The sequence below is a fragment of the Caretta caretta genome, chromosome 8, assembly GCF_965140235.1.
Source record: "Caretta caretta isolate rCarCar2 chromosome 8, rCarCar1.hap1, whole genome shotgun sequence".
NCBI lineage: Eukaryota > Metazoa > Chordata > Testudines > Cheloniidae > Caretta > Caretta caretta.
Genome location: NC_134213.1, coordinates 20,147,457 through 20,172,929, shown reverse-complemented (window position 1 = coordinate 20,172,929; position 25,473 = coordinate 20,147,457). Strand labels below are relative to the sequence as shown.

The 25,473-nt window shown below is 42.4% G+C and overlaps 1 protein-coding gene across 1 annotated transcript in view; it reads left to right on the top strand.

The window, feature by feature from the left end:
• The window catches only part of NSG2 (neuronal vesicle trafficking associated 2), a 46,690-nt gene that overhangs the window by 8,674 nt on the left and 12,543 nt on the right, over nucleotides 1-25,473 (top strand). The window contains exon 3 of the mRNA XM_048861223.2: nucleotides 8,193-8,312. Coding sequence (XP_048717180.1) covers nucleotides 8,193-8,312 — 120 coding nt within the window. The remainder of the gene's footprint in view (nucleotides 1-8,192; nucleotides 8,313-25,473) is intronic.

The window sequence follows — 25,473 nt, the reverse complement described above, 5'->3', positions numbered from 1 at the left end:
GATCTAATAGTCCCTCCTGGCCTACAATCTGTAACTCCATGAATTTCTTACCCTCCCAAATTCAAAGGGTATCATGGTTTTGTGGGACTACATAGGTCAGCTCTGATGCTGGAAGAAACCTTTCTCCTTGGCAGGAGCAGTACATTTTATTTATTGTCTTGCCAATACCAAGGCCTCTCAGCGTGAGAGAATCTCCATTATTAATAATCCTGGGAAGTAGTATTTTAAATTTTCATGATCTGCACTTTGCAGCACCTGAACTGTAATATATTACATGTGCCTTGGCAGTGAAGTGGGAATTACATGAGGGCTGTGTGTCCTTTTCTAAATGAATAATTTAAAGTTTTCACAATGCCAGTTATGTTAAATATTATTACTCATTTCTTTGGGGAAAATGCAGAGCTTAAGCGCAAATATAAAGTGGCAATAAATGATATTACATTTATCCAGGGAAAGAAAAGACTTGAAATTCATATCAGTTCATTTTCAGAATCTCCTACTTCATCCTTCTACAGGAAAATCAGATTTTTAAACGTTTCAATAATAAATGTAATGTTTTTCCTTGTTACATTTCACCTTTACCTTGGTCCTGCTTAAAGCAAATGGTTTTAAATATCCTTTTCTTTCTTTCTTTCTTTCTTTCTTTCTTTCTTTCTTTCTTTCTTTCTTTTTCTTTTTCTTTTTCTTTTTCTTTTTCTTTTTCTTTTTCTTTTTCTTTTTCTTTTTCTTATCAATTGAACATTTGGAATTCCCAACATTCTCTCTGCTGTTTATTTCCCCCCAGGATGTAGGTAATAGTTTTTAAGATGCACACATAGCATCTGATCTGTTGTTCCTCACCTCAATATACCCATAATCTGCCAAAGCCAAAACACTGTTATGCACAAAAGGCTTGATTCTGGACTCATGGCCAACAAAGATAATTTTGCTTTTGACTCCAGGGGGATGAGGATTAGACCCAACATAGCAGGTGCATTTAGATATACACCTCTGTGAGTGTTTTAATAAAAGACCTCATCAGCCAAAATTCTGCTTATATTCATGGATGAATATTACTTACAGGAAATGGAACAGCATGGCATATATGGCTCATGCCTACCTACAGTCTCACCATTTTTAAAGGCCTAATAAAAACCCATTCTGGAGGGTTATTATTGATAGGTCTCACAGAAGAAATGTGTTTTAAGGAGGGATTTGAATGAAGAGTGAGAGGGTGATTGGTATGCATGCACAGTATCCAAACATGTATGCTTCATGAAAAGATGTACAAAGATAAGAGTAGGGAGAAGAGTCATTTAGGAAGGAGATTTTGGCAGAACCTTGGTAGCAGGAAGAGGAGTAGGAGAAGCGGGAGGCAGAGACGTCTGTAGGAACTGTGTGTTGCAGGACAGGAGCAGGTGCAGGAGACATTGCAATGCTTGAACAAGGTGTGAAAGGTGATAGGAAACCAGAAAAAAAAGAGAAGACTCTGAGGTGACCTAACAGAGGTTTCAGATTATTGAATCAATTGAGAAGTGACATTTTTCAGACTGGTCAAGATGTCAAAAATTAGGGGAAAATAATTCAAATATTAGGAAATGAGATGTAAACAGAGAATTTAAGAATCTCTTAAATTAAAGTGCCGAGTTAATGCACTTAGAGCATTTTCTGTGGGGACACACACACTCGAATATATAAAACCGATTTCTAAAAAACCAACTTCTATAAATTCGACTTATTCCGTACTGTAGACATACTCTTATTCCACAACATACCAAAGACTTCCGTGTGCTCAGATGGAGTGTGCCTTGGAGCCATTGCTATCCCATAATGTGCCACTGTCCGAGCTCAGCTCCACTTAGCTTTCCATAGTGGGGGAACCTGAGAGAACATGGGGCGTTTTGAGTAGCAGTGTGGTCAAGTAGGTGGAGCATGGGCCTGAGAGTCATGAGAGCTGGTTTCTCTTCCTGTCTCAACCATTGACTTGCTGATGTGACTCAGCAAACCACTTCCCCTTTTCTGTTTCTGATTCCCAATCTGCACGATAAGGAGAATGATTTATGTGCTGTTATGTAAAGCTCTATGGATGAAGAGCATGACCGGCCTGTTGAGCATTATTATTATACATTGCTGAGTGAAGGTGATTGAAGCAATAGTCTTAGGCTCTGGTCCATCAAAGCACTTAAGGATATGTTTAACTTTGGACATTTGAGTAACCCCATTGACATTAATAGGACTACTTATATGTAGTAAGCACATGCTTAAGTACTTTGCTAGAGTGGGGCCTTAAAGACTGCAAGAGATAGCTAGACTTGTTTCTGGAGAAGAGGGTGGGGTGTGGAAGACAGGATCCAACGAAAGAGAAGTGCTTCCATGTTGGATTAGGCAGCTTTCTCCTCTTCCTAAAATGTCTTACAACCTATTTCCAAACTTCATTTTGGAAGAGGCGTTCACAGGACGATTCTTCCATGGACACGAAGTGAAGCAAACACAGAATACTTTATTTCTGTCCTCTTTATTGCCTTTGCTATAAAAAGCATCGCCCCTGTTTAGATGAAAGGTGGGGCCTGGCCGGGAAATGTAGTAAGGAGTCCGTAAACAAGTTATAGCAGCAGTATCATTTTGCGTAAATATCCCCTGAGTAGGTATTTGTCCAGACTCCACCTAGGGCACAGGGCTTGGAAGGGTCACAAAGCCTATAGTATAACCAGCAGTAAAGCTACACTCTGCAAGATTTTGGTGGGATGAACACAGTGTGTAAAGTTAAGCACATTCGTTAGTCTTTGCGAGATTGGGGCCTAGGTGAACGCACACAAAGGCTGACAAGTGTTAAATGGTACTTATTCAGCAATCACAGAGGCTAAACTGATCCCACTGATTGATAGGCTGAAAATTATTTTTCAGTATGACATTGATGTGCATGTTGCTTTACAAAATGAATAAACATGGATCCTTTGCCCCAAACAGCTTCAGCCCAGATCCTCAAAGGAGCTTAGGTGCCTAACTCCCATTGACTCCCATTGATTTAAATGGGAATTAAGTGCCTAAATACCTTTGAGAATCTGGGCCTTAGTCTAAAATACTGATCTGCAAGCACAGACCCTTGTGACCAGGCGGAGTCCCACTGAAGTCAAGGCCAGAATGACAGGAGGAGGAGATGAGAACATAGGGAGGCATGTGCAAAGGAAAAATGAGAGACAGGATGGTGTGGCTTTATGGGTCATTCGGGAGACTAATGCATGTTGGCAGGGTGCAGTGAAGACATTTATTTCTCTAGCTAAATGAGATTTTGAGTGAATGATTGCTTGTATTATAAATGCACAAAGGGCCATAGTTAAGAAACCTCCTAAAAGAATGGTAACCCAGTGCAGGGCAATGTTCTCTAGGGAAGTTGCCTTCCTCATAACAGATCATTTCCTCTGTAACTTCACCAGAAAGAAGCAAGTAGGGAGCCTGGGAATTTCTTTTGCTTGCATTTTGTATTGAGATTAAATACACTTCGGAGCCCAATTCTCGATTCCCTTATATTGGTGTCAGTTAGGAGTAACGGTTGCAGTCAGTGGAGTCACACTGTTGTAAAATGAGTGAGGGAAGTATGAGGCCCTCTGTATTTTCTCTGTTAAATAACAAATAACCAGTGAGATGTATGGTGCCTCATTTTTAATTCAAACAATGGGATCCTGGTCTTATGAAGGAGCTGCTTCAGGACATTTAAAAATAAATGATCTCTGATCACTGTATTGGTTGTGGAGGTTCCTCTCTGGGGATTTTTTTATTATGTAGTCCCACAGCCATTTGGCAGTAGATTCTTAGAGTCTACTGCCATTTAGAGAGAGAGAGGGTGTGTTCAACTAACAAAAATTATATAAAAAAAATCACAAAGAATTTTGAATATACGAAAAACAATCCATTTCTAAACCAGCAGAATGAAAATGATTTTCCATTTCTTTGTGAAAAATCAGTACCGTGTTTCGACCAGCTGTAGTTTAGACCTGCTCCAAAGACATCACTATAGAGCATCACCTTTCAGAAGTGGTGTGCCGAGTCTTCATTTATTCACTTTAATTTAAGGTTTTGCATGCCAGTAATACATTTTAATGTTTTTTAGAAGGTCTCTCTCTATAAGTCTATATATTATATAACTAAACTATTGTTGTATGTAAACAAGGTTTTCAAAGTGTTTAAGAAGCTCTATTTAAAATTAAATTAAAATACTGATCTTACGCTGCTGGCCCGCTCAGCCTGCTGCCAGCCTGGGGTTCCGTTCACCTAGGCTGGCAGCGGGCTGAGCGGGGCCTGCGGTCGGGACCCCAGCTGGCAAGGGGCCGGCAGTCAGAACCCGAGACCGGCAGCGGGCTGAGTGGGGCCGGCGGTTTGGACCCCAAACCAGCAGTGGGCTGAGTGGCTCAGCCTGCTGCCACTCAGCCCGCTGCCAATCTGGGGTTCCAGCCACCGGCTCCTGGCAGCCAGGGTCCCGGCTGCCAGGCCCGCTCAGCCCGCTGCCAGTCTGGGGTCTGCCCACATACAGTGGGTACCTACCTTCTCCCTGGTTCTAGCCCATTCTCTTCCTCTCTCTCTGCACTGAGCTGAGGGTGGGAGTGCACTGAGCACAGGGCTGGGGGTGAAGAAGCAGGCTGGGGGTTGGGGTGTAGGGTCTGGCCAGGAGCTAGAATGAGGGAGGGGGCTCAGGGTTGGGGCAGGAGGCTTGGGTGTGGAGTGCTTACCTGGGCAGCTCCCATTTGGTGCAAGGGGTGTAGGTGGGAATGTGTGTGGGGTGTGTGTGTTCAGGAGCTCCCGTTTGGTGCTCAGGGTGGGGGTGGAAATGTGGGGGGTGCAAGAGTCAGGGCATGGGGTGGGAGGGCTGGGTATGTGGGGGGGTGCAGGGGTCAGGGCAGAGGGCTGGGAGTGTGTGGGGAGGTGCAGGGGTCAGGGCAGAGGGCTGGGTGTGTGTGAGGGGGGTACAGGGGTCAGGGCAGAGGGCTGGGGTGTGTGTGGAAGGGTCAGGGCAGAGGACCGGGAGCACCCCCACGACCCTAGCCCACACCCCCTTGCCCAGGGCAGCTCACGGCAGGGGGCTGGAGGGGATATGTGCTGATTCCACCCCCCTGCCCCAAGGCCCTGTCCCCACCTCTTCTCCACCTCCTCCCTGGGGCAGCGAGCATGCTGCAGCTCCACTTCTCCCCCTCTCTCGCAAGGGCCATCAGCTGATCAGCAGCAGGGAGGGAGCAGAGGAGGGGCAGGAACCCAGCCGGCTGGGGGAAGAGGCGGGGGAGGGGGGACCTTGCCTGCCCTGCACTAGCAGCCGGCAGGACCAAGCTTCTTCACTCTGCCCCAATGGGGGGCAGGACGGAGAAGAGCGGGCCAGGGCGGGCAGGATTTTGAATGGCTCGCTGTTGCCTGCCGGGTTCCCGGCCTGGGTTTGGCAGCGGGCTGAGCGGGGCTGGCGGCTGGGATCCAGCAGGCCTTTTGTGCTATAGAGAGAGATGCAGAGAGAGCCATATTAGACAGAAGTTGGTAGGGTCTGTGGGAGGATTTCCCTACCACCTGATGGAGCTTGTTCCTATAGCTGGATACTGCTAATCTAACCCCAACTGGGTGATTTTGTACCTGAGTGACTGGGCTGTTGGTGAACAAGGGGTTAACATCAGCTCAATGCTCAGCACCCCTTGCATTGGCTTTATGAATGGCTGTTTAGGAATAGAGTGGGGAGATTACTGTTATAATCGTAGGATCCACACTAAGCATCTGTTTTTTTTCTGCCCAGTCATTTCACCAGTTGCCTAATCAAGATACTTTTGGAGAGCAAATGCTTGGCCTTTGGAATGTACCAGATTGTATGTAATAGAAGAGCAGTCCTAAATGCTTCTGTTACATCTCTATCACACCCCTGCAAATTAATCTGATCAGTGGAGCAATTAGGGCCCCACCCACACAAGCGTTTAACTGCTAGAGCAACCAGCAAAAGGGGCTCAAGTAGTTTCTCTGATAACTGGGGACTGGGATTTTTTTTCTCCCTCCTCCTGAGAAGATTGTTACAAAATACTACAATGGACTGTTCAGGAGGTAGTATGGGCCTGGCTAGATTTATTTTCAATATCACACTTGATTCCTGGTTGTAGCTAGCACAATTAAACCCTTATTATGGAGAGGTCCTAGGTTGAAGTAAAACCAGGAGGGGAGTAAGAAAACCAGGGTGAATTACAAATGTGCAGGAAAAAATATAAATTATACATAGAAACAAGTAAGATTCTTAATATTTTATTTTCTAGCTTTATAGCTCTGCATTGAGGCCTACTGTCAGAGCATAAGGGAAAACCCTCTTACCTATCATTATGGAATTTATCTACATACAAGATCTACGTTGAACAACTGAAAGGAATTTGAAAGAAGTCAAAGGGATTAAATTGGAAACAAATCAGACACTGTGGAAAGAAAATGAACACTGTTGCATTACTTCTGCATTGCTGTCTGCAATTACATGAAAAAATATACACAGCTGGAAACAGCAGCGTAGAGGGGATCTGGGTATTGTGGACGGTTGGTTTAAAAATAGAACAAAAGGTATTTTCTGAGCACTGGTGTGCAGGTGCTTATAGGTAGTACTCTATCATCTACTGTACAGGCTTTACAAAGGATGAAGAGGAAGAGTGGAGAGTTAGGGCCTAGTCTGGTAAGGGTTTGAGCATTCTCAGCTCTGTTCTGGCCAAATCCTGAGATCCTTACTTATTTCTAACTCCACTCTTACTCAGGCAAATTCACACTAACTTCAGTGTGAGTTTTGCCTGAGTGATAACTGAGTAAGGACCACACAGGATTAGACCCTTACTCTACTCTCCACTGCATAGAAGATGCAGTGTCACTTCAAACCTGCCAGGCCAAATTCACCCCTGGTGTTGCTTCACTAATGTTAGCTTCGTGCTGCCAGGACTCAGTTTGGGCTCACTATATTCTAAAAGGCTATTTTAATATAAATGTGTTTGAATCACTTCTTCTGACTCTTTTAAAGGCTATTGCGATTGCTACTGTAACAAATAATATGGAAAGGGATATTATTCAAGGGTTTAAATATTAGCTATTAACTACGTGCTTTGCATTTGAACCCACAGGGTGGTTTCCTCCTCCTCCAAGTTTCACATGCTTTAAGTGCAGAAGGAGAATCCTAGGGACACTTCCTGGTCCAAATCAGGCTTGATATTCTTCACTTTACAATTACTGGCCAACTTTCTTCAACAGATTTTTAGGGGTCACCAAGAAATTCCTATACTTTGAATGCCCGAGTTCCAGAATTTTGTTCCTCACATGTGTCTTTTGCCTTTTTGTGAAAGCCCTCCCTTTAGAAACTTTATGTGCTATTTCCCTTTCCAGTAGTGTTTTAGGTTTTTTTAAAAGGATGGAGATGACATCTTCTCTCAATAGCTGTCAGGTTTCAGAGTATGTCTTTGTCTGATCTTCTACTGGCCAACTCTAGGTATAGTCAAGTGTTCAGTGTGTAACATTTATTTTGGTGGGTTTAGTACAAAAATTATTTATTTATTTATCTAGTTATTCTTCCTAGATTTAGAAATAGGTTCAATAAAGCTCAAAGTTGCAGTGTTATTAATTTGACATTGTCCCTTTAAAAACCTGTAGCTATAGCACCTTGGATTATGTCTCATCATTCTTAAAAGCTAAATAGGAACAGGATTAGTCAGCACTTTATGCAAGAACTTTTCAGGAAAAGGTGGAAAGTGATATTGGTGGCTCAGGGCCTAATTGTGAGTGCTCAGCGCCTCACAGAATTGGGCTCTTAATAAGTTATGCTCTTCCTTTAGAGGGGCTAATGGGCTATGCTGTTGCAAGTTCTGTTGTTTGGGTGGGATATAAAAGTTATGTTTTTGGTCCTGTTGCTATTAAAGAGCAGAAGTGATAACCTCTATGTCCTAGCATAACGTAAGTAATTATATATAGTCCATTGGAACACCTTTTGCAGATTCAATTGGTTGTGGTGTTCTTTACTGTTGTGTAGTTCTACCATTAAATAGCTAATGTTTCATCTCAGAGGTGGCTGCATTTCAATGAGGGATGAAGTTATTTGATCTAATCTAATCTATTTACCTAGTTCTCAAATTGTATTTGAGAATGGCCAGTGAAATGGCATGTAGAAAAGCAATTTATTTAAGATAACAAAAATGTCTGTTTTGCACTTAAAGCTTAAAAGCGTTGACATTTTTCAGGTGATTGTGAAAACAAGAACAGAATATCAGCCTGACCAGAAGAACAAAGGAAAACTCAGGGTGCCAAAAATTGCTGAATTCACAGTCAGTTTCACTGATGGCGTAACAGAAAGATTAAAGGTAAGAAATGGTCATTGCCTGCTACCTTAGGATGTCAGCTTTATATATTGCAGAATAACTGATACAATGCGACAGTGAAAATATTAAAAATTAATGCTGTACTCACCACTGGGGTCAGAGAGAGTTTTGCCTTTATAAGGATTAGGCTTTCCAGTGTTGTTGTAGCATGTTGATCCTAGAATATTAGAGAGACAAGGTGGGTGAGTTAATATCTTTTATTGGATCAGCTTCTCTTGGTGAGAGAGAGAAACTTTTAGCTTATACCGAGCTGTTCTGTGGGTCTAGATTTAGGCTGTTATTTTTGGAAGGAACACAGAAATGGCCTAGAGAAAGAGTTTTCCTGTCATGGGAAAAATTTTGAAATTTCAAACATTTTTTTCCCCTTTTGAATCATGACCAAATGTCAAGATCTCATTTTTTGCAAGCTGACAATCCCAAAATATTTTGGGTTCAGGTCAGTTGAAACATTTTGGTTTTACATTTTCTAAATGTTTTATTTTGATTTTTATCTTTTTAATTAATACTTTAAAAAATTATAACTCGCTTACATTTTGAAACAAATCGCCTTGCACCGCAAAAATTTATTTTCAGTTTCAACACTTTTGAGACTTTTTTCCCAAAATTTGTATAAACAGAAATTTGTCAAAACTGACCCTTTCAGCGAATTGTCATTTTCCATTGAAAAAAATGTCTTGTCAAAAAATGACCAACCAGCTCTACTCACAGCCAAAAAAGAGCCCCGTCTGGTGAGGTACTGAGTGCCCTCAACTTTCCTTGACTGCAGCTGAATTGGGGAGGCTTAGCTCCTCCTAAAATCAGACCCAAAACGTGGCACAAAAAACATTAGAGCTGCTCAGAGAAAAGTGAGGAAATATTTGAATTAAGCAATACACACTATGGAACGCAATCTTAGAAGGTCTGATCCCGTGTCTACTAAGGTCAGTTACAGTTTTGTCATTGACTTAAATGGGAACAGGAGCCAGCCTGAAAGGGAGAAGACTTGTGTCTGGTCCAACAGTCCTTGTCCCTGAAAAGCTAGGACTGGTCTTGTAATAATGAAAGACTTCGTTCAATTCCTTGCTGTAGATTTCTGGATGTTACGTTACATGCACTCTCTGCAGTCCATTATTTTGCCCATTTGCACTTGTTTCGGTAAGACACTGAAACAGGAGTGTCCCAGCAAAGTCTGAAACTAAGAACAATGCAGACTTCAAGTAGTAACACAATTTTGTTACAGCTACCCTCACTACCTCAGGAGACAAATATCACTTTGGACACCTGATATGTCAAAATGTAATACGCAAAAACATGATCCAATACAAATCAGTTCAATTGGTCTTTATTGCAGTTTGAGACTTGACGGTTCAGCTTTCTAGAATGTTCAATTTTTTTAACAGCATTTTTGTAAAACGCTGTTGAATTGTTTAATTTCTGCTTTTAATCAATTCACCAAGTAGCACACCTGGGTAACTCCATTGATTTGATCTGGGACATTTAAATCCGTGACTCATTTTCAAGTGTTCTATGAATAAATGTTAGTGGTCTCATTTTTTTCAGGAGGCATGTTGTGCTTTGATCTCAGTTAGTTACATGGGGCCCTATCATGCTGTTGATTTTTACTGCATTGATATTATCAATGACACAATTGCCCAGAACTTTTCATACCCATTTTTCACCAATGGTGCCGCTGCAGTGGTCCCAGCAACAGTGTAAATGCTAGTGTAAACAGGGCTCAGGAGTTTAAAACCCCGGGTCATAGAAACCACAGCATACATATCCCAGTGTGCATTATGAAAACCAGCAGTAGAACTAGATACTGTACCTGGGAAACAGATTTACAGGGAATAAAATACAGCATCCTGTTTTCAAGATGTGCATTGTGCTAGAGCAGTGGTTCTCAACCTGCGGCCTCTGGGCCTCTTGCAGCCCAATCTGCACAATGCTGTGGCCCATGTGACATCGTCAGGGCCATACAGGTAGTATTGGATGCGGCCCACATAACACATTGTGGGCAACATATGCAGCCCACAATGGTAAATAGGTTGAGAACCATTGTGCTAGAGGCATCTTATAAATGGAATTGTTATCATCACCATAAGTAACTATGTGCTACCATCTATTTAGTGCTCAAACATGTAGTCCTCAATCTGGAAACAGACAATGCAAGATCAGATTTTAATTCCATCCAAGGATCTGGCCCTAATATTTAAAAAGAAACCAAGAACATTTGATCCTTCTGTTTTACGCAGGTTGGAGGCCCATGATTTATTATAATATATGGTTAAAATTTAGTCCGCCTGAGTGTATAAGTTTTGTTTCATCTTCTCCTGTTATGGGGTTTCTTATTTTTCCAATTACTCTGTCCCCCCAGCCTGCTTCTATAGCTCAGATCCTCCTCTTGAATTTTTTGTGCTCTCATCTTTGTATTTCTGGTCCATCTCTTTCCCTCCCCTTGCCATCTACTCTTGACCTCTTCCCCACACATAGCATAAGTAGCCTGGCCAAGAGACAGGCCATGGGGAAGCAGGCTGTGATACCAAAGCCCATGTCAGACGCATCAATGTAAATGTCTAAACTGACTTTCCTTTTGATGCACTGGAGAGTTGCTGTGGACCCACAGCTCTTCCCATGCAACGCAACCATTTCTTTTTAAAGCTATTTCCTTTCCCCTAAATCCATATGATTTTCATTCTGTACTTTTCACTGTCACTTATTAATCACTCAGTGGATAAGACTATAAATATCTACCCACCTGTTTTTCATGAGGCTTCCACGTATTGTATTAGGTTTGTGGTATTATTTCCTAACCAAAATGAGCTGAGATAATAGATTATATTTTATTGCTTTTGTACTGGATTTTTTTCTATTATGCTTCATTTTTAAATGGATGCATATTTTAGGAAAGTTATTAAAAATACCTCCCTCTGGTTATAGGCAGGTCTATTATCTGATACTGATGAAATCATTTTGCATTTGCTTTCTGTAAGAGGAAAGCACAGTAAATGCTTAACTTCTATTATCTCAGTTTTGGCTTCATTTTTAAAACCTTTTTTTTTTAAAATTTTTTTATTTAAAGACCATATAAATGAGATCATCATTTTCTGTTACTAGCTAGTTGCTCTGTACAGCATTCCAGCGAGTGATGCACTAGAAATATCATCCACATGTTCTCATTAATGGGCAAATTAAAATTAGAGTATTTGTATATGTGAACCAGATCCTCAGGTGTAAAACTTGAGCAGAATCTGGCCATATGTATTCTAGGCCAAATGAGTCATCCCATTGATTTCAACAGGATGAATGGGGTGGGGAAGGTGAGCGAGCTGTGGGTCAACAGCTGATGTGTGTGAGTGGGGTGGAGGTGATGAGACAAGAAGGTAACCAGGAGATTGATCTCCTAATGCTCATGTACATGTCATTTTACTGTTGGATTAGGCACTCGGTAAATCAGGCGTCCTCTTTAAAGGATAAGAAATGAGGTGTTTTGCTTCCTGCTTTCCCCCCTAAGGGCAGTATTATCATCAGTTCAGCCAGAAATAAATGTTGTGATAATAAGACAAAGTGAGACTCTGCCATTAATAACCATGAGTGGGAAGAAGCTGCTGGGATTCTGTGTATGATTGTTACCCACCTGCTGCTGCTGCTTCTCCCTCTGCCTGTTAATGTTCCTTATCTAGTGCAGGGGTTCTCACAACACATCTTTTGGTGGCCTCAGAGTGCAGCGACTAACTCTTGCTGGTCGCCGCGCTGACAATTTTTCCTAAAATACTTAACTTTAGGAAAAATAAATAAATATGCACATCTACATGTCCAAGTCATCGTAATTTATTTCTGTAGGGTTTTTTCAGACGCAGTAATAAAAGTAACTTACAGTTGTCTATCTATTCTTTACTGGACCTAATCAGAATAGAAACACAATTAAGGCGTTTTGCATGTTCTTGTCTTTTTGTTGCTGTTTCTTTTGCTTTTTTGGTTCTGCTTTTTTCTTCTTCTAAGACTTGCTGGCTGGTAAGTCTTCGGCTGTGAAAAGTGATATTTGTATGTTTGTTCATATCACTTTTCATACCAGACTTACGCAGCCCCATCAAGCCCCGGGACAAATTTAAGTCCTGAATGGGGAGGTGGGCAGGGAGGCAGCAGGGCCCAAGGATGATGGTGGGGATGGTGAGCCTGGAACCCGAGCCTGCCACCGCATGGACAGAGCCTGAAGCCCCGTGGCCAAAGCCAGCCTCCCCTACCCTGGGAAAGTGGGGAATTCACCAGCTACCTTCACCTCCAGAGTTTTTCTCTATGGAGGGGGCAGGGTCCAACCGCTGCTGGTGGCCCTGGGAGAGGGGCCACTGCTTTGCACCTGCCCTATCACAGCCCAGATGACTGTGGCCGCAAGGAAAGGCCCTGGTGGCCACATGCGGCCACAGTGGTCGCATTTGAGAAACACTGATCGAGTGTGTCAACTCCTTTCTCTGTGTTAAATTCCTCTCCGCCTTTGGTCACTTTGGTACAGGAAAGTTCACAGGGAAAGGAGGAGGTTTTCCGAAGGGTTTCATTTTCTCCAAGCCATGTGGTTACATCACAGAGAACTTTTCCCCTTCTCTGGGGAAGTTTCAGGACCTTATGTACATGAGGAGTCGAATCCTCAGATGCTGTTTATTTTCCCTTACTGGATATCTTTTATTGAAAATGATAATAAATTATTAGACAACCTTCCAACATGAGCCTGCCAAAGTCAGAATCGAAGCTTATATATGTGTATCTTTCATCCATCTAGAACAGTACAGATCTGATCTCTTTAATTATCATAAAGTCTGACAGCAGCAACTGTCCCCGGGCGATGATTCTTATTTCAGTCTTACCTCTTCCTGGAATTTTAGATAGTTTCTGCAACTTGTCACTTCTAATATATGAGATTGTGTTTCTTTATAGCTCAGTACAGTGTGTCCTGAAACTTTGACCAATTAGGCTTATTCTTCAGCTAGATGAGTCATCTCATCCATAGTTTGACAAATGTTTAAATAGCTATGTGTAGACAGGTTACAAGAAAATGATGTTAAAATAGCATTAAGCTAGAGCCGTCTATACACAAAAGGAATTTCTTTCCTTATTTTATCCCTCGCCCCTCCAGAGAAGAAATGACAAAATGTTTCTAAGCCAGTTGGCAGTGGTTTATGTGTCTTATCCCTTCTGGGCTGATATACGTTTCCAGAGTGCCTCTCTAGGAAGTTTTTGAACTTGTTTAGGCTGTTTTCCTCTCACTCTGTGATATTGAGGTATTCCCAGCCCTCCACGAGATCCGACAGGTCCATCAACAAGGGGTGGGGTGAGGTTATAGTGATTACTTTGAAATACATAGCAATTATTTGCCATGCTGTCAGGATTGTGCTTATTACTATCCCTTTTGTTAGGTAACAAAGCCATGGTGCAGTAGATAAGATCTGGTAGTTAAATGCATGATCATAGAGGTGCCTTAAGGCCCTGCCAAGACAGTGTATTCCTTTCTGGAGAGTCAGAATGGATCCAAGCCTAGGTATATCAGGTGAGGCTCACCTCTTCTATAGGCTATGACCTTTCAGATGACAGCTTTTGAGAACAAGCTGGTGATGTGCTAATATTGTACAGAAATTCTGAAGTGGCCATGTTAGCATCTTTCTGCCAAACTCAGGATATGTCAAATGCTTTTCTGATTTCAGAGCACATTATTCTTTGAAGGTTTTTGACTATTTGGAAGGGCATTGTCTCCAAGGGTTACCTTTGCCTTTCTACATTTTCTACCTTCCAGTTAATATAGAAGCCTCTGATCCAGTTACTGTTTGTACACCATCTCCTCTCTCCCTTATTACAAACAAGTAATTTCACTGTGTGACCAGTGTGACTTCAGTAATCACTAAACTCTGTAAAAGCTGTGGAGCACTGACCTTTATAGCTGAGTGGTTTAGTGCATCAGTTGTGGTGATGGACTGTAGATACCATCTATTGCAAGACTTCCATATTTCTTTGCTTTTTATGGATCCTCCTCTTGAGAATGCTAAATTCATTGGTCTCCGGACATTGAAGTAATAAAACCACACTCTTGTATCTAACAGAACAAGACTGAGAGTGGATGGATAGGCGAGAAATTAAGATATTTCAGATGTTGTTTTCTTGTGAGCAATTTATCTAGCTGGAAAATCAGTTGCACGTTTTGATTGTTGCTTCACTAAACAAGATTGGAAACTTCACCCTTTACTATAAGGCAGTGAGATCCATTTTCAGAGTCACTGGCTGTGTAATCCTTTCCTTTTGAGAATGCAATCACAATGCATTTCTTATCACTCCAAATCAAAAAAGGTCCAGAGATTGCTTGGAGGAAGGTATTTCTAATATGCAGGGGGATTAATGATTCAACTCACTTTTCAGCAGGTTCCCAAAGTGCAATGGAACCCATTTAAATATGCCTATTACCTGAATGCACATACCAAAGCAATGAGCTTCCTCTGACCCAAAGTCAAAGAAGCGAAATGAAACCACAGAGCCTATTTCAGAATCATGTTTATTCAGTAAAAAGTAAATTGCAATAAAAGCTTTTCCCTCCAAAGGAGAGAGCCTGGATGCCTCAAGCCAAACCCTGCAAGGCAGACAATGTGATAATCTCTTGCTAATCAGAAGTGTGCATATATTTAATGCCTCTGGCTCAGAATTAAGAATGGCTTTATATTGTGGATTGGTGAAGGGGCAGGGCCAAACATTCTGCTAGTATAAATAGGTGCAGCTCCATTGACATCAAAGGAGTTTCATCTACACACACCAGCAGAACATTTGGCCCCTCCATGTCCAAGAGGTTACTCAGATAGATATTGAACTGCAAGCACGCTCATCCTGCAGGCACTGCATTTCTTAAGGAATGAAAGAGTGTTTGGCTCATTCTCCTATTGTAGTGAATGGGGGAGTTTTGCCATTGACTTTAGTAGAGGCACATTTGGGGCCAGAATCTTTATTTGTATATATCTGTAGTTGAAATCTGCTGAGATGCCACCAAGAGTTCCTTACACTACGTGATGTAAAGAATTTGCTATGTGAATTTTTTGGCTGCCAGAGGCACGTCATCCAAATTACTGCACCTTGATTTGTATGTTGATTTGTAACGTATTGCATCTTGCATTGTGACATGGATAGATCAGCTACACATCCATTCACGCATTTTCAAAAGGGCACATCGCCATGGCATCTGGGATACCAAGCATGGTGCTCTATTGTTCTCCCCTGTGAAATTCTGCTCTGCCATGCTCCCTCATAGGTGTGGCTCTCCCACATTGTCCTTCCCCCCAAGTGTGTCATTCTTTCACCTCCCCTGCCTCTGGGTGCTCTTCTGCAACACTCCCAGTAAAATATTGGCCTGCCATGTTCTCCATGTGCTTCTCCAAAGGATGGGAATGAATGTGCTGTGCTTCTCCATAAGTTGCTGTTCTCCCATGCTTGCCCATGGGTGCTGGTCTCCCACTCTGCCATGTAAGGCACTGCTTTTCCACATTTGCCTGTAGGACTCTGCTCTGTGCTGATATTCCATTCACTAACCTGCAGACAGATGTATCACTTAAAAGAAAATGGCCTGGTGTGGGTCCTTGTACCCATTCACTGTAGATCTGTATTTTTAAATAAAAGGATCCTTTAATTATTAAGTTGCCACAGGGCAGCAGTTACTCATGGGGGAAAAACTTGTGTGCAGGAGCTGTCCAGATTTCCCTACTTCTTTTTAATAATAATAATAATTAACAATGTTACCATAGCAACTGCCACATCACATATCCGATATCTTTGAGATGCAGGATGCTGCTGAAAGATCATATTACATTCACTAATGCAAATGGTGCTTCGGGGAGGGAATGTACTCTAATAAACAGAGATTTTTCTTACTTTAGTGATAATTGTTAATGCAACTGGGTTATTATTTCGGGCTGCACACTGCACAATGTGCTCTAATGTTCTTTATGTTCCAGGAAAGCAAGGGGCAAAATGAAGAGTTACAAGTGGAGGTGAATAGGTAACATGGAGACAAGGGAACAGCCGGAGTGAGTGTGATAGGAGTGAAATGCAAGCTGAACTGAAAACTTGTCGTTACTCTGGGTACATCCAGCTTAGGTAGTGGTGATGTGCTTTCTTGGTTGCTCAGACTGTGTAGAATGTCCTGGGTGTTATTCAGCTTCAGGATGTTTCTCTGATAATCTGAGGTGAAAAACTTGAAAAGTTTAGAAGGTTTCGCTGCTTATCCATGTTCTTTGGGAGTACTCATCTACTACCAAACTTAGCTCCCTGTCTTTGCAGATAAACCTCCTTCCACAACAGGCTCTGTTTCCCTTCTACTCTATCTGACATGGTGTTGTTTTAGGGGAATTGGATGGTTGCCTGTTCGCTGTCTCTGGCATATTGTTTGTGATGAGGTTGCTCCCAACAAACGTGAATCTTCTTCAGAAGGTGACTGGGTGGCCTTTCCCCCTGGGCTCCAGCCTTAGGCTTTCTTCTAGGTTGGCCAGGAGGAATTCTCTTCCACGCCAGCGTGATGGGTTACAGTGCCTCCTTATTGAGGTGGCTGATGCCATCGCTTACGGTTTAGTGGCCTCTGATCCACTTTAAGCTAGTGCAAACTAGCTCTTGTGCAGCTCTGGAACTGTGCAACAAAGCACATATACAAGAAAATAAGAAATGTTGCTGATCTCCTTTTTGCCTGAGACCAGCCATTATTCTTCCCCTCCTTTCCCGCGGGCTGTGAGGGGGACAGAAGAAGAGTGGCATATGTGTCCCAGTTAGGGCTGCCAATTTTCTAATCACACGAAACCGGACATCCTAGTCCCGCCCGTTCCCTGAGGCCCCGCCCCCGCTCACTACGTTCGCCCTCCCTCGGTGGCTCGCTGTCCCCCATCCTTAGAAGTTTGGGGTGCAGGAATGGGCTCCGGGTTTTGGGGGGAGCTCAGGGTTGGGGCTCAGGGTTGGTGTGCAGACTTACTCGGGCAGCTCCTGGTCAGCGGTGCAGCGGGGCTAGGGCAGGCTGCCTGCCTGGCCTTGCCCTGACACTGCGCTGTGCCTTGGAAGCAGCCAGCAGCAGGTCAGGTGCCTAGGCGGGTCGGGGGGGCAGGAGGGTCCGCGTGCTACTCTCGGTCGCATTCACTGCCCCTCTAGCTCAGGGCAGGGGCAATGCGTGGAACCCTATGGCCCCCCCCCCGCCCTCCCGGCCTAGGAGCCTGACCTGCTGGCTGCTTCCGGGGTGTAGCACGGTGCCAGGACAGGTAAGGACTAGCCTGCCTTAGCCCTGCAGCACCACCGACTGGACTTATATCGGCCCGGTCGGTAGTGCTGACTGCAGCCGCCAGGGTCCCTTTTCAGCTGCGTGTTCCTGTCGAAAACCGGACACCTGGTCACCCTAGTCACAGTCATTCTCACACCATGCACAGAGACAGAATGATTTAGCCAATTGTGACAATTCTAAGCTTTGAAGATGAGTTGAATGGGTGTTTGTGACTCACTCTCTAAAAAGTAAATAGCACCACTTTTCATATGCTCAGATATTTTAGCCTTATATAGTACTATCAGTTGGGCAACTTTCCATTTTTCTGCATATGGAAAAGTCTGAGTTCCATATGAACACTTCCAGCTAACACCTAGGTTCCTGTTACAAAAAAGCCAAGTCAGGAACACCCCCATAAAGGTTCTGAGACTAAAATACACAAAATAAATATATTTTGATTTGACTGGATTCTTAGATAGAAAGAATTGGGGGCTGCCTTACAGACAAAAGAAACATAAGTGCTTGTATCAAAAGTAAAAACCCAAACAAACACAGGAGTATACCTCATTTTCATGCCCATATTCTGCACATAAATTCTGTTGTACCAAAGTAATACTTAAATACCTCAGATGTATTTCTTGCTTTCAGTAAACATGAACAAATTAATCAGCTGAGCAGATTTAGCTGAAGGGTTTTTCTTTGTTTGTTATTGGAATTTTCTGCCGTTTCTGTTCAGACAACATGTATGTAAATTGACAACCATTGAGATCAGTGGGACTACTCACATGAGTAAGTGCTATTTGCATGAGTAAGTGTTTGCTGATTTGGTTCCCTGAATCTGTATTCTCTGCAGATACAATGGAAATCTCAATTGACCCTTCACTACAGTGTCACGAATACAGTACAATTCTTGAATGGGTTTATGTTAAAGGCGAGGGTTGCTGAGACTGGATGGGAGCCCACACAGGACACAAATTGTACAACATAACAGCAGCTTCAGTTTAGTTTGAATAATTTCATTAGACGGGATCTCTTTATCTTTAACAACCAAATGTCATATTTCTTTCTGGTGTCTTCTCCTGGTTATGGCCCCTATTTGTAGGGTAATTTTCTTGTCAGCAGTTAGGGTGGAATAAAATATATTTGAGGCTGGCTTATTTTTCTTTTTCCATTATTATAGCAAGCGAGAACTAACGTAATGGAAGGGGCAGAGATGTCTGTTGACCTGAAGCCAAGGCAAAGTTTGTTAACTCTCGCAAAGTGCATTTCAGGTGCGGTATCCACACCTCAGAATGCTCAAAACTGGACGAGGGAAACACTTCACCCTATTTGTTCTGTACAGTTTCATTCTACTTATCATAAAGCAGCACAGGCTGCTGACTGAGCACTGAATAGAACTGAGCTCCCTCCTGTTAACACTTGCAGGCATATTAAACATGTTGGACCAGATGCTCAGTAGGTGTAAATTGATGAAGCTCCTTTGAAGACACCAGCTGATAATTTTTAAAGTAACATTTGTATTTTAAGTTTCAGAGCAGCAGCAGTGTTAGTCTGTATCCGCAAAAAGGACAGGAGTACTTGTGGCACCTTAGTCTCTAACTTGCCACAAGTACTCCTTTTATTTGTATTTTAATACAATAATAACTTACTCAATTTCTCATATAAAAGAAAAGAACTTTAAATTCTCCTATTGCCCAGGGGGCGCATTTGTGGCCCAGCCAATTTGTAGCAAATGCAGGAATGTCTCTACACTCTGTACTAGTGTGAGGTGTCCATATAATAAGCATAGTTTTGTGAGAGAAATGGGTATACTGGACCGTGAATGCTGGTGCTCTATTAGTTTTATTTCCTGACCCACTACGACACATACAGATATGGCAATGCATTTTAGTACCTCAGCCTTCTCAAAGAAAAAAACTATCAATTGATTTTTTTAAACCACCAGGGCGCCCCAGACAAAGGTACTTTAAAATATGCAAGAGTGGCCTTTGATTTCATTTCAAGTGAAAAATCCACTGGCTTGGGGTGGGGGAAGTCATCTCATGCATTTTAATGTAACAGCTCGATTGTTCCAAGGATATTTAAATCTTTAAATCAAGGCCTCTGTTGCTAGGGAGGATGTGCTAAATGTCAGAGCTGCATGCAAAATGGAAATGTAAAAAGTGATGGGAGCACAAATAAACAGGAAAAGAAACTTAGAAGAATATGACTTTGTGGTTCAGCCCAGTGAAGCAATACTGCTTAGGTAATTGCACTGTCCACACATGGCTTCAGCAGGTAAGTTGTGTGAGGTCGCAATTTCTCAACCTGCAAAAAATGGTGCATGAAGCAGTGGAGCAGTCAGATTAAACTAATTTGAAGCATTTAGACACTGCCCCAAATAAGGGCTAGTGCTAGGTGCATTGTTCCCAGGGGCATAGTCGAGCAAGGATCATACCTCAGAGGGTTCACTGAAACTAGGGGAATTTTTTAAAACTGGTTATAGCCTTAGTGTAAACCTGCTTTTAGCTAGTTAAGGATACCTGATCAGAGCACCTTAAACTGAGTCTAAAGAGTGGGGCAGATTCTGTCCTGTGCCAGAGATTCACTCCGTGCAGGACAGAAGGAGGCAGCATCAGGGAGCAGGTACTAGCGCCCAGCTCTGCGATTTGCCATTGGTGGTGGAGTGGATCTCTGCTGCTCCCCGACCAGGCTCTCTACCACTTATATTGTGCTCCTGCTCCTGTAAGGGGGCAGAGGCACCAGGCTTGCATATGGCTCATTTGTGTCAGTAGGGAGTTCCTCTCTGAGTAGGGTCTTCTCTGCTGGCAATTTGTGGACAGAATCCAGCCCCTTGGCATGTCTGAGTTGCACAAAGGATTCAAATCTCAGGAGAGAATCTGCTTTATTGTCTCTAACGATTTTAAAAACCAGTTAGAAAACTTCCCCAGCATTGAAAGGTCCATAGAGCTCCGGCATCCTCTCTCCCTGGGAACAAGAGAACTCTGCACTCTTCTGAGCAAGGCTTGTCATTAAATGTCTGCTCCCAGCAGTGTTGGCCAGCTCCAGAACTGTGATTGTCCCTTTGTGCAGGGTGTGCCAAGTTGCTGTGAGGAGGCTCCTTGTGTTATCTTCCTACCCTGCACACCTCCATGCAGCACAGGGTCAACCCAGTCCCCATGTCTTTTAATCCAGTGAATGCTTCTGTATGGCTTTCCCACTTAGCTATTTAGTTTAGTTTTGCTGAATATCACCAACAGATTTGCAGGTTATGGCCTGGTCTTCAGCATTACGGAGCTCCCAAAAATCCCATTAGGCCAGTGGGAGTTGCAGGTGCTCAGCATCTTAGAAAATCTGGACACCGCCTACTAATATCAAATCATACACACATTGGGCTGAAAGGGACCCGGAGAGGTCCCCTGCACTGAGGCAAGATCTTGTAAACCTAGACCATCCCTGACAGGTGTTTGTCCAACCTGTTCTTAAAAACCTGCCACAACAGGGATCCCACAACCTCCTTTGGAAGCCTATTCCAGTGCTTAAATACCCTTATAGTTAGAAAGTTTTTCCTAATATCCAACCTAAATCCCCTTTCTGCAAATTAAGATGATTACTTCTTGTCCTACCTTCAGTGGACAAGAAGAATAAGTGATCACCATCCTCTTTATAACAGCCCTTTGAAGACTGTTATCAGCATATTCTCCATTCCATTATCCAAGTCATTAATGAAAATATTGAATAGTACCAGTGTCAGGACAGACACCTGTGGAACTCCATTGGATACATCCTCCCAGTTTGACAGTGAGCCATTGATAAAATTTCTCTTTAAATATGATCTTTCACCCAGTTTTACACCCACCTTATACTAATTTCATCTAGACCACATTTCCTTAGTTTGCTTATGAAAATGTTCCGTGGGACTATGTTAAAAGCCTTACTAAAATCAAGATATATCACATTTACTGCTTCCCCCCATCCAGTAGGCCAATATCCCTGTCAAAGAAGGAAATTAGGTTGGTTTGGCATGATTTGTTCTTGACAAATCCATGTTCCTTTTTACTTATGACCCTATGTCCTCTAGGTGCTTACACGCTGATTGTTTAATAGCTTGTTCCAGTATCTTTCCAGATATCAAAGTTAGACTGACTGGTCTATAATTCCTCAGGTCCTCTATGTTCCCCTTTAAAAGGTTTAATGTTTGTTCTTCTCCAGTCTCTATGAAGTGGATCATGGTGTTTTATGGGGAGAACAAAATTAGCATCCAGTAGGGTTATCTCAAAGCCCAAACACCATCTAGGTGCTGTTTAGCTGTGCACATCCGTCTATTTTAGGTACGTATATGGTCTCCTTCACTAGTGTCTGAGCACCTCCAATACCCCTGTGTACTGAGGAAGTACTATTATCCCATTTTACAGATGGGAAGCTAAGTAACTTACAGAGAGGCTAAGTAACTTACTCAAGATCACACAGGCCATCTGTGGCAGAGTCCTAGGCTAGTGCCCTAAGCACTAGCCCATTCTTCCTCTATAAGTGATAGCCTCCATCTTGGCTGACTGGGGATTGAACTAAGGACCACAAGAATTAAATGCATGAGCTGCTACAGTTTGATCTAAAAGGGCAAGACTCCCTTGATGGGGCTGTAACAGACTAAGATCCTCTGTGGATTGGGAACAGAGGGAGACCTGTAAAACATACTAACCAGCAGGTTATGTATTCATCAAACTCTTTCACCTGATCAAATTAATGTTGTTCTCAGAGGAACAGCCGTGTTAGTCTGTATTCGCAAAAAGAAAAGGAGTACTTGTGGCACCTTAGAGACTAACCAATTTATTTGAGCATGAGCTTTCGTGAGCTACAGCTCACTTCATCAGATGTATACTGTGGAAACTGCTGCAGTTTCCACGGTATACATCTGATGAAGTGAGCTGTAGCTCACGAAAGCTCATGCTCAAATAAATTGGTTAGTCTCTAAGGTGCCACAAGTACTCCTTTTCTTTTTAATGTTGTTCTGTTACTATTCCTCAAGTGCTAACTGGGAGGAGCTCCTTTCCGAGTGGGTTTGAAATTGAAAATGGTGATTCTGTTTTATAGACCTGATACTGCAGCCCTTTTTCATGTTAGCAGATCCCAGGTAGCTTTGGGTCCCCAATGAATGAGGGTATATGAGTAGGAGTATGACCTCCATGTCTACAGTAATGAATGCTGCTGACAGCTTCACCATGCATAATCCAACACAATATAAACAGGTAAACCGGAGAGAAGATTAAATTCTTGAGAGCTTCCACTGAGAGATTGAGTTCTGTCAGTCAAAGGGTTGGGAGAGATACATTTTGTTGGTGACTCATCACATTCTCTCTTGCCCCCACTATTGCATTTAAAAGTGCCTTTGGTGAGCTGAGGCTTCTAAAGTCACGTCCCATGTGCAATAAAGGGAATGAAATGTCATGGATGAGACATTGCACAACATGATCAGATGTTATAAGATATCACTAATGAAAGGTCAGCAATGGAAGGAAGTGTCCTTGTACAATAGTCCATTAATTGAATAACCTACTCATATTAGTGATTTAGAACGAAGTCACTTTCACTGTTGCTCAGCACCTTTTTCTGAAGGTCCATTTATAAAACCTGTATGCCATGTGTTAATTGGGAATTTGGATTAGAAAATAAAGTCATTACAGTTGGCATTCCTGAACAATCAGCATCTGAGACTGGAAAACAGAGTTAAATTTAGGAGGAGAACTTCACTGTTTGATCATTAAGAACCATAAATCTGACCTTGGCTGCACTTGTGTAGCTTGCATTGAAATCATCCTGTCCTCTGCAAATCCTGTCCTCTGCAAATCCTGTACCTTAGCAAATCAGCTTTGGCACTTGACACATGGCATAGGATATGTTTCTGTGTGCTTCAGCCATATGGAAGGCCAAGGCTGAAACCGTCTAACAGTGACTGATAAGCTTCTGCACATCAGTGGGATTTGCAGCATCTTGGTGCCATTGCTGAGTTGATAAGATGTCAGAAAGACAATAGTGGACTCATTTTTGTTGGAAGGAAAAAAAATCAGTTATTTCCTGTCTGATGTACCTGCAGTAAGCTATTTCTTTTGGGTAACAGAGGCGGAAAGTTCTAAGGTACTCAATGCAAAACCTTATAATTAAAGTGGAAATTAATTAGCATTCAACATTTCAAGCCTCTCCATAGAAAATGGAATTTTAGAAGTTCCATAAAAAACAGGGTCTTGTAAACTGAGCAACGTATTTTCAGTTCAGGGCTTTTGACTTGGCACAGAAATATGTCAAACAGACCGCAGCTGGCACCATGCACATCTAAAGAGATCTAAGGCTATTAGTGCCTAAACAGGCACTAGAAATTATATTACGTGATGGAGACTAGCTAATGTAATTGAGCCAGCTAGTTATTTTGTACATAATTTAATTATTTGACAAATTGCTTGGAATCATGTTCCAAAACCCATGCTGTGCTCACAGTATTACAAGGCACAGGGCATGGGCAGTTATTGGTGGGAACACATATCTCAGTAGATGGGTGCTTCTTTCTTAAATTACAAAATAAAGAGAAGTATGGCAGCATTAGAGGAAAGCAGAGTGGTGGAGCCAGGAAAGAAGTCACAGAGGACTTGACTGAGATGGAAAATTGGTACAGAGATGGTTGATGCTGCTCCAAGTAGATATACTTGCCATTTTATGGGATAATGTCATGAACATGGTCTCCTCCTCTTTTGTTGGCCCCACCCCATACGACCTATGGAACCTGATTTCTGTGGAGCATTTGCTGAGGGGCTTCCACAGGATCTCAAGGGATATGGAAGAATAATGGAATAAGCATGGCACATTTTCCCATCCTCTTGCATAGCCCTGTGTCCTCTCTGCTCACAGAAACCAAAGAGAAGGTAAAGATAATCAAATCTTATGTTTCATGACATAAGTTGACTGCCATAGGGGTCAAGAAGGCTATTTTCCCCCCAGCACTGAAAATTGGTTAGATTCATTATTGGGGATTTTCCCCTTATTTGAACGAGCTGGAACCAGATCAGCTGGACCAGAGGTCTGATTCTGTATACCGAACTGTATATTCCTAAACAGCACCCAAGCAAATAGGAAGAATCAATTGTGCCCCTTCTTATTGATCTTTTTAGTTGATCCTTTCTTCCTTTCCTTCACAGAGACTTCATGTAAAGCAAGAGTAAAATGCAGCTTTTAAAAAATCCTGATAAATGCAGCCAGATCAGTTTTTGCTTACAGATCAGCTCCGATCATGTGACAAAGAACATGTTGCTGGCCGTGGAGTAGGTGGTTTCTATGTGGTTGGACTAGATGTTGTATTAAAATCTAATTATTGGCTTGGAGAAATTATGGGATGAAGGGAAAAAATTACTCTCTTAAATTTTTCAGTGTTGACTGTAAATCGTTCTAATGAAATCATCCTGAGTTTATAGAGAGATGCCTTCATAGCCAAAAACTTCCTACTGACTAGTAGAAGCTCTGGGGATTGGTAACAATTGATTAAAATTTTTTTGTGTGTGTTTGTGCAGCAAACAAGGTTGTCAATTGACTTCATAGGTTTCCAGGTGGAATGGCATTAATTTGTCCAAAACTCTCATATGGGAAGAGACTTGTTTTTTATTGGCATTATGCTCCTTCTGCTAAAATGATCTTGACAGAAATCCTGGAGATCTAAGTACTGAAAGTTCCCCTATATAGATTCTTTGTTCTTGCACAAAGGGAGACTCTAAAAAAAATTAGCTTTTCACTGCTGGGATTTCATGTGAAATGTCACATTAATTGCCCAGTGCTGAGTAATGTCATATACTCAGTGTCTTGAAGAGTTGAACACTCTGCTTCTGTGGTGGCCTCATTCCCTGGCAAACTGGACGTGAAGAGAGAGATTCAGAGCAGGGTACAGACTAG